Source organism: Merops nubicus, unplaced genomic scaffold (genome assembly GCF_000691845.1).
Source record: "Merops nubicus isolate BGI_N331 unplaced genomic scaffold, ASM69184v1 scaffold22812, whole genome shotgun sequence".
In the NCBI taxonomy this organism is placed as follows: domain Eukaryota; kingdom Metazoa; phylum Chordata; class Aves; order Coraciiformes; family Meropidae; genus Merops; species Merops nubicus.
Genome location: NW_008593135.1, coordinates 8,020 through 17,958, shown reverse-complemented (window position 1 = coordinate 17,958; position 9,939 = coordinate 8,020). Strand labels below are relative to the sequence as shown.

At 39.8% G+C, this 9,939-nt stretch overlaps 1 protein-coding gene across 1 annotated transcript; it reads left to right on the top strand.

Moving 5' to 3' along the window:
* Window positions 1–92: 92 nt before the first annotated feature.
* Window positions 93–7,206, top strand: LOC103768238 (armadillo repeat-containing protein 8-like). Its single transcript, XM_008935379.1, has 6 exons — window positions 93–239; window positions 2,009–2,104; window positions 4,298–4,393; window positions 4,922–4,994; window positions 5,658–5,751; window positions 6,707–7,206. The coding sequence occupies exons 1-6, from the start codon at window positions 93–95 to the stop codon at window positions 6,738–6,740; spliced, it is 540 nt and encodes a 179-aa protein (XP_008933627.1). The 3' UTR covers window positions 6,741–7,206.
* Window positions 7,207–9,939: the final 2,733 nt, after the last annotated feature.

Sequence of the window (9,939 nt, the reverse complement as noted above, 5' to 3'; positions counted from 1 at the left end):
AGGGTATAAGCTCGCAGGTTATAGTCTACTAAAAGAGGGAAAGGCCAAGTTTAAGGTGAAAAGTGAAGCAAAGAATCTGTCTCTTTCAGAACATGGCGTTTCAAGCAGAACAGAAGATCAAGTCAGACATCCTGCGAGGTCTGAGCACAGAGCAGTTATTCCAGTTGCTTTCCGATTCGGATGTCAATGTGCTGATGAAAACTTTGGGACTGCTCAGGAATCTTTTATCTACTCGCCCAGTAAGTAGAGTGCAAACAGACCTTCTGAAAGCTGATCACACATGCAGACAATACAAATTAATCCTTTTTTTTGTAAAACAAGTTGGTTTTTGGTTTAATGTTCAATATATTGCTAAAACTGAGGCCTTTGGATTTATCCGAGTATCTGGAACCAAATGTACAAATCAAATACAAATGTACAAAGCATCTGAAAGGATTCTCTACATCCACTGAAACTTGGTAATTATCATCAAATACAGAGCTAGACAGTTACATTTAATGTTCAATTCCATTGCATTTAGCTTTCAGTCAAATTATTTTCCTAAAAGTCTTTCTGTGAAACTTGTCCAGAACAACAATAAGAGGGTTGCACTGTTGAGTCCATGTGTGGAGAGGTACATATCTTAAGGATGCCTGTGTTTCCTCTTTCTGGGCACCTGAAATATTTCTGTTCTTACCCAATTATGTAGATGGTACTGACTTTTTGAATTTGACTGTGGGACTGTGCACTTACAAAATGCATACGTTCGTTTGACACACTGAAATAAAATGGTTTGAAAATGTAAGCCCCTGAATTGTTTTTGACAGGGAGAAAGAGATATGGGTGGAGGAAAAGAAAGGGGTAATCCCCTGTGAAGAACAGAGGGAAAACATGCAGCAAACATTTGGCAAGCCAACATTTTTGTGGGGGAAAAAAACCACGAAGCCTCTACTGTGCATTTATCACGTATTGTGTTTCTACCATAAAAAGGTCACTGCAAAAAAATCTTCTGATATTTGTACTCGTTGAGTCTCAATAAGCTTCATAGAAAATTAGCTCTGTCTTAATGTGGAAAGATATTTAATAACCAGTCATTCATTAAATTCACCCTGAGCTCTTGACATTGATGGCAGAGTCTCATTATCACACAAGGTGTTCATCTGAATCTTTGTCCCAGCTTCACCTACTTGCTGTAGTATGTTTTAGAGCCAGAATCAACCATTCTCATTCTCTACCCAAAACTCACTCCAGAATAACTCATCCAGCAGCTTTTGAAAGAAGCCTCATGATAAGTAATTTTAAGAAGTCCTACAAGAATCCCTAACGTCTTAAAAAGGTGCAGTGTGCCATGTGCTGGTAACCTCTGGTGGCTGTTTGCTGTCATTCTTGATTTTTGGTATCAATTAATCCAGTAGATCTAATTTAATCTTTTTCTGTTACTCCTAATGATCAATTTTATTCTAGTATAGGTGTTTATAGTCTGGGATCAAATGACCTTTTATTTGTAAGTCTCTTAACTTAAGACACTTCTCCTAGATGATGAGTAATGTCTGTGGCTTATTTCTCTGAACCCTCTCAGACTTTTGAAATGTGGATAGTGGACCTGGTTACAGTGTTCCAGTAAGAGTAGCAAATACCAAATAAGAAACCTCAGTTTTCTTACCCTGTCTCACTGATATCCCCCTGTTATCAGAAGTGGTTCTTTCTGACTGCAGCATCCTACTTAGAGCTTGGGTCCAGCAGGATTCAGTTTCAGACTGGCCTCTGTGCACCTAGGAAACCAGTGTCTTTTCTACAGGTTACAGTGAAACCAGCACCAAAGCCCATTTCACACTCTCTCAAACAAGCCCAGGCTTCAAATGAAAAGGAATATTATGAAGTGTTTCTGCTGTGATAAATTCTTGGGTTTGGGAGACCTCTCTAGGAGCTAGGGCTTTGTGCAGTGTTGCTACTCAGAGTATTTCAAGTAGGAATGGCCCTTCTTTGTCTGGGAAGTTATGCTGATTGTATCTCACCATTGCTTTGGCAGCACATAGACCATATAATGAGCACTCATGGGAAGCAAATCATGCAAGCAGTGACCCTCATTCTGGAAGGGGAGCACAATATAGAAGTCAAAGAGCAGGTACCCTCTTTTGTTTCGTGTTGTTTTGGCAAAATAATATTTAAGAAACAGCTCAGAATGCTTACTTTTCTCAACATGTCATTTTTGTGGGGGATTACTATGTGCTGTGAATGTTTTACTGAGATTGGTCAGATGAATAACTTCAGTGCCTAGAAGAATGCTCTTATTTCTAAGGGATTATTACAAATGTATTTGAATTGAAGTTTTTAAATGTAGATTTGGTAAGGAGGAGGACACTATGTGAGAACTGAAGAACTAAATCTAAGGCAATTCCATGGCATGAAGGGGACGGCAGGAGGAAGGCAAGAGAAGGAGGCCAGTATTTCACACTGGGGGAGGTGTCATGGTGGTTTGCTCCTGCAGCAGCCACTGGGGCAGTCAGTGATGAAGAACACCATCATCACCCACCTTGCTGGCAGTGTTCTGCTGGGAGATGTGGTACTCAGCTGTTCTTGGGTGCCTGCAGGAGCCAGCAGCAGTTGGAGGAGAGGCACCAGCAGGGAGAAGAGCATGCTGGTGTAGCCCAGGAAAAAGTGGAGAGGGATGTGCCCTGACAGAACTGGAGAGATGCAAAATGCAAGAGGAAAGAAAGAAGGAAAGAGGAGATGATGGCTAGTAGCAAAAATAATCTCTGGCTTGGTGGCAGCCCGGGAGGGCCAGCATGCAGGGGTGCTGAAGTGAAATAGGAGGATAGGTGGGCAGAATTTGGCTGGTTAACTCTTGTGACACTAAGGCAGTCTGTTGGAGAACCCTTTTTCTTCCTCATCCATGACCCGTGGTGATGAAGAACGGGTGCAGCAAGAAGCTGTGGGAGACATCAGTGGATTGCTTGGGTTTAGGATGGAGATTGATAGCAAAGAGCATGGCAAATTAAGTGTGAAAATACAGCTAAATCCAGACTGGTCTTAATTTCTGCTCAGTGAAGAATGAGCTGATGGCAAACAGGCCTTTAATGGCTATTTAAGGGCAAAATTAGGAAAAAATCAAACAAACATCAAAACCACCCCAACAAATGCTAAAAGACTCTTAATAGCAAGTTTAGTCATACCATGGTGCTGAAACAGCTGAGGATTAACCAGTCACTGCAATAGGTTATTAGCCTTGCCAAGCCTCTCAGAAGTTTTTTGGAGGAGAATGATTCTTGGAAAGGGCTGATGGACTGGGTTAGTGTTTGGGGCCTTTATACATAGAGCACTTTCCTTGCCCTGTGATGGGACGTGGCCAGCAGCTGGTTTTTATTTCAGAGTTAAGTTGTACATCCCATAATGCCTGTCTGCACACAAGGGCCCATATTTCCAGCAGGACAGGGCTTAGCTCTGTCACTGACTGGCTCATCAGTGTGTAGCTAGAAGCTTGGAAGTAATAAATCCCTGCAACTGCTGACTTGAGTGTAGTGCAACTGAGACACAGGCATCACTCAAGTGTTGGTCATTCTCTGGTGTCCTCCTGTAGTCAACCTTACATGCCCAGAAAAGATGGTGAAGTTCTTCCACAGCTCTTTGGGAAATAATTTGTAGAGCATACCCCATTGCCTCCTGAGGACCAGGAGAGCTGCCTAGGCAAGTCTTAATGCCATGTGCATGTAGTGCCAACAGTGTCCTAGTTCCTTCAGAGTTATCCTGTAGGATGGCCTCTCTAATTTCCAGGAAAAAACTATTAACACATCTGGTTATCTCTGAGTTATCAGAGTTATCTCTGCAGGTAAGATCTGTGATTAGACTTGTTGAGAAAAAATTATTACTCTGCTAGATCAGCAGGTAGACCTCTGTCTTTCCTTTTCCTGGCCTGCAGAACTAGATGGGTACAGTATTTTGGGTTTGTTTTATTTTCCCTCTAGCCACTGATTGACTGCTTTATTTTCCAGGGTACTTAATCTTTTCTATATGAAGATATAGAAAAATTGAGTCTTATTCCTTGAGAGACTTAAAATTTTTCTCTTTTAAATTAACTAATGAATGTTGCTTTTTATTTTAAAATGTCAATGATTTTGTTTTGTTTTTTTTCCAGGGCTGTTCAGCCACAGCATTTAATTCTTTGGCATTGGCCCTAGTTGTAAGCAAGCTAGAAACTCCAGACTGAAGATATTAAAACTAATTAAAGAAATTGTTTGTCACAAGTTCAAAACTGTCAGGGGAACTATAAATCATGGGATGTGACCTGTGGCCAAATAACAGGGTTTTTTCTCTCTTTCAGACATTATGTATACTTGCCAATATAGCAGATGGAACGACAGCAAAAGAACTCATTATGACCAATGATGACATCCTGCAGAAAATCAAATACTACATGGTAGGGGGAATTTCTCTTAAAGGTTTTATGGGTTTTTTTGTTTGTTTTGGTGGGGTTTTTTGCCTTTTTTTTTTTTTGTGGGAATGATAAAAGGGTACTTCAGCATTTTGTCTTGTAATTTATTGAGTATCATGCACTGAACTTTCACATGCCCAGTTTGTCTTCTACAAAATCATGTATTGCAGTTCTGTGTGGCAGAGGTGTACTAAGAATATGCTTAAAACAAAAATCCAGTTATTTCCCCATAAGAATGTTACAGTAGCTTAAGCAACATCTGTAACAAATGTACATGGAGAACATTTCATGATCTTGGAAAAGGCTTATTTTGTAAACCTCCATAAATACTTGGAAGCAACTGAACACTACTCAAGTGCTTTGTTATGGCACTAACTTTTAGAGAAGCTGTAGATAAGAATTAGTCCCAGGTTTGCTACCTTATTTGTTACAGAATGGATGCCAAAATGTAAGTCTGAGAATTTCTGAATTTCTTCTTCTAAACTTGAGTACTGTTTTTTTTTCTGTGTTTAGAGTCATTCAAATGCTAAACTTCAGCTTGCTGCCATGTTCTGTATATCTAATCTCATATGGAATGAAGAGGAAGGTAGGAATGTCTCATTTATGCATATACATGTTACAATCTTGGTCAAAAGCCTAATGTTGCATAGTCATCAATATCTGCAGTTCACAGCACAGTGGGATCCAAAGCATAAGGGAAGACATCTTCATAGGCATAATATGGAATGAGTGAGAGTGGTGAGGAGGGCATTGAGGAAAGTGTAGAGAGCTCTACTTGGTTGGGGGGGACTCTTTTCCACTAGTGTGTAACTTACTCCACACCTTTCAGATCACAGAACTTCAGTGTGTGACACTTGGCTGTGCCCCTGGTGGCTTTCTCCTCATGATACTGGCTTTGTACAGTGCTACAAGCCAGACTCAGGAATACCTCCAGTTAAATGTTCTCTGCATCCAGATCAGAGAGATGAGAATATACCAACTGAGTTCAAGCTTTTTGCTTTAAAATAAAATGGGTTCAGATTTTTGCCATCAAAATTTTCTTTAACCATATGCACATAATGTACAAAAAAAAGAAACTAGAGCTCCCTTGGGAAGTAGCCACAGCTGAGGGAGTTTTTCTGTTGCTGTGTTCTAGCTGAACTCTGCTCCATACCCCTTCTTGAAGCTCGTTTTTGCCACCACTCCTTCCTGCTGTTCTGCTGACATTTCTTTTTGGTGGTGTTCCCAAGGATGTGATTTGTTGTTGTAGGTTCACAAGAACGCCAGGATAAACTACGAGACATGGGAATTGTAGATATTCTACATAAATTGAGTCAGTCATCAGATCCCAATCTGTGTGACAAGTGAGTATCAAGAAAAATCCCAACAGAAAATCAGAGGGAAATCTTTGCTTCTTATTAAACAAGTGTCTTTAAAAATAGCTTTTGATTATAGACAAATTTCACAGAAAATCTCTATCATTGCATTGAGTTTTACAATATAAAGAAATTGTGATGAATACTTCTTTAAAGAGCAGGTTTTGGGTTGCTCAGGAGTAACATATTTTGCTGAAGTTCTCCATAGGATAAAATAACTGTGTTTAAGGTCTTCTAAACTAGTGCAGGGTCCTCTCTGAAATCTCACTAATACACAAATGTTTGTGTAAACCATGGACACCTAACAAAGTTCCAGAGGGTTAGAACAATGGTAACCCATCACATTACACTATGAATTAAACAGTTAATAGAGGATCACCACTGGTTTTAATCTCAAGTAAATGCTTTCAAACTAATTGAGCTCAACAGTTGCTTTTCACATACCTGTTCTGTTACTCATAGTATCTGCACAGATCATCTAGCTCCTTCACAAACACACAAAGCCAAAATTGCTAATGACAGCTTCTGTGTGTTTTTTATGTAGACTTTTTGCAGTTATCTCACCTGCAGTAACAACCCAGATATTTCTTTCATCAACTGAAGGAGTCGTGTTGAATCTTGGAAAGGTCTGTCAGGGTCATGATGACATAGTTGGGAGGTGTTAGGGAACAAAGCAAGAGCCAAGCTTCTCCCTTCAGGTGCTAGGAAAGCCTGACATAGCTGAAGTGATGATGAAACTATAACCCTAGACTTTTGGGAGGTGGTTTTTCTTCTTAACAAAAACATTGCACAATGTTAGATTACATAAGTTGCAGTAGTTAGAATGGCTGTTGCTTTTCTTCCTCTCACCTCATCTTCTGTTTTTGGTAGGGCCAGTACTCCTGACAAGACTCATGTGCTTCTAGCATGCCACAATAATTAACAGGTTGTTCCTTTATTGCAGGGCGAAGACAGCACTCCAGCAGTATCTTGCATGATCAAAGACTGATTGAATCTATGGACACCCCTCATGTCTACTTAAGGAATAGCAGGAGATGTTCCTGACTCCTTATATTTGCACAAGTCACCTTGGGCTGCATTCTTCTCAGGTGCAGGGAGCTGCTTTGCAGAAACAGTTTAAATGATCAGGTCTCCAGTGCACTTGAGAATTTTCTTGAGGTAGTTTCTTTACTCAGAGGACTCCTGGGGGGTTGTTTTGGTTTGTTGTTTTGGTTTTTATGTTTTGTTGTTTTGTTTTTTTTTTTTTTCCTGAGCTACCTGGACTTTCAGATAGAACAATCAGTCATCATTTTCCTTTTGGGCCTACAATTTTCTGCTTTTGCTGCAGCCTGCGTGTGTGGATAGGTGTGGGTGTGCTCGAGTGTGTGTGTGCTCAGGTGAATGTGTGTGGGTGTGATACCTCAATTTTGTTTTTCCTTTTTTTTTTTTTGTGTGAAAATCTTTTTCTACAGGTTTTCAAGGGTTAACCATTGTTTGCTGTACGAATACTTCAATGAATTATATACAGTTTGAATGAAATGTTATTTAAAAAAAAAAAAAACCAAACTGTTGTATCCCATAAAGTTTATTTTGAATTTTGAACAGATGAATGTTTTTAAGTAAAATATATGCATTTCTGAACTTCAGCTTAACTTACATTATACTTCCTTTTTAAAGAGAAAACCAGAGGGAGACAGACCCCAAATTCCCAACAGCGCATTCTGTACTGACAAGGTCCAAGAGTTTTTTACCACCATACAAGGTCACCTGGTGCTGATGACATGCTCAAATCCATGGAACGGGTCAACTGAATTGTTTTGGGTTTCTTTACATCTTTAGAAGAAAATCTCATACTTCACAGTTAGCATGACTGACTTTTCTGGGAAGGATCAGGTGGCTGCAATATCAGCAGGCATAAGCTATTGCTTTAGTAGCCAAGAACTTGCTCAGATAATTGCTGAAGGATTAGCTTACTTCACTTGGTGATAAGTATTTTCTGATCACTAATATCAGTAGAGTAAACCATATGTGGCAGGAGTTACACTTTCAAGAGACCAGGAGGAGCTGGCAAGCAGTAATTAAGGGATTGCTTTTGTTTTGCATCCTTTACCTCCAAGTGGAATTAAGTGACTTACAGATTATCTCCACAAAAGATCAGCTGGGTGCATTAGGTTGGGGAAGATACAGAAAAATTGAGGGTTTGGGCTGGCTGGTTTTGGTTTTTATGTTTTAGCTCAGTGATGTTGCTATAGATTTGGTGGATATATGCAAATGTACACACTTGCATGGGTTTGGATTCCTGGATAAGAAGCAATGGGATTTTAATGCTTTCAGAAGCCTGGATTGCCTGTAAGTTCCTGAAATTGTGCCTGTAAGTGTGGAGAGGGGGAAAAAAAAGGAGTACAAATGAAAATGACTGTGTAAAGATAGGCTGGAATATGAGACCTCAGTGGCTTCACAGTCAGATATGCATAGAAACAAATGAGGGCAGCAAGGAGCTCTCCTTCCTGCAGGTCAGAGTTCTTGCTTTCTTCCTGTGTCTACTTTTTGATTTCAGTTTAGACCATAGTTTTAGGAGTCAGAATCTCCAAACACTACATTTACCCAGCACTAACAGCCACCCTAAAGATTGCAGCCAATGTCTTAAACCAAATCCTCCTTTTGTTACGTGGAACTTCAGGAAGGCTGCAGCAAGATGAGAGGTCTGTAACTTTGCTAACCAATTTTTATAACTATCTTAACCTTTTATTTCTAACCAGAAGGTCAAATTGTGATAGCCTTACTTTTTTTCCAGGGTAACTACTTGTGTCAGAAAAATGTGACCAGAGTTTGGCCTGGAATTTGAATGTGCTATGTAATCAGATAATGTTATCACTTGGTTGCAAAGGAGAATATATACATTTCATGTAACTTCTTCCACTCTTGAAAGATGAATAAAAGTGAGCACCTGACACTTTTTCCCTAGGCATTGCAGTAAGTGACTGGCAGTTTTTTAATGTCCTTCTGCAGATTTTTTCATGATGGACTTTGGGGGCTCAACAAAAGGGAAAGTAAAAATATGTGAGAACTTGATAAATATCAGTACCTCAGGAGTGAAGTGTTACTTATCAAAGTCAATCAAACATTTTTGCTTGAACTGAGATAAATGTTCTGAGGCAGGTATTGTAAATGCAGAACTGTACAACTGCATCTGACTTCTAAATTTGCACTCCTGATGTGTACATTTAGGAGCTCAAGTTCTTACATAGCTCTTCTCGTCCTCCCCCAATTCACATTTCTAAAAGCCAACATGAGTTTGAATCTATAAAACTTCAGTGCCTCAAGGTGTTCAGAAAAAAAGGTGAGTAAGTATCTATACGTGTTTTGAGGTGGTTTCCTAAAATTCTACCAGGAAAACTAAAAAAAGAAAAAATTGATGCTCAGACAATCTCGTCGCTGCATGAGGACAGTTGACATTCTCCACAGATACTGGTAGGACAAACTGTTGGATGAGAACATTTTTACATTCAGTTTAAGCTTTGTGAATAATTTTTGATGTTGCTATAGGTATGTACAAAAAGAAGAATACTGTAAATAAAAAGAACTTTATCAGAACATCTAGATTTTTCTCAGCTTCATGGAGAAATCTCAGCTCTCTGTGCCAGCTCCTCTACAGGCTGACAGTTGCCAGCCTGAGATTCACAGTAGGAACAAACTTGTTTGCTGGTTGGCCAACTCTGTAGAGGCAGCAGCATCTTGTGAGTGACAGGGTTGCTTGCAGAACCAAAGCAAGTATAGAGTTTGTCTGGACTTGATACAGATCACCAGGATTTAGGCCATTCTTGTCCCATTTCTCTTCTGAAAACCAGTCCTACTGAATTTTGATGAGAATGTCCACTTGATAGCTGGGTCTAGTGATGATTCCTTTTCTCAAATTTCACATGTGTCTAAAAAAGTGAATAGTTCTGTGTGGAGTTCAGCGTGCTAGTTGTCAGACAACTGGTACACTTGGTTGCTCCCCACCAGCTCCAGTCCACACGTGAAGTCAGAGAAGACTTGTAACCTGGCTGTTACTCCAGCCACAGATCTGCACTGTAGTAGTGAAAGAAGCTGAGTGACCTGTTTCAAAGCATTTTGTGCCAGTCTGTTCTTAAAGGCAAATCTCTCACATCTTTTCAAATTTATTTTTACAGACTTTAACTCTTGCAGTAGATGCTG

Coding starts and splice junctions, on each gene's coding strand:
- LOC103768238 (XM_008935379.1), top strand. CDS start 93: ATGGCGTTTCAAGCAGAACAGAAGATCAAGTCAGACATCCTGCGAGGT. Junction 4,394..4,921: donor AGAAAATCAAATACTACATG/GTAGGGGGAATT, acceptor TTCTGTGTTTAG/AGTCATTCAAATGCTAAACT. Junction 4,995..5,657: donor CATATGGAATGAAGAGGAAG/GTAGGAATGTCT, acceptor TTGTTGTTGTAG/GTTCACAAGAACGCCAGGAT.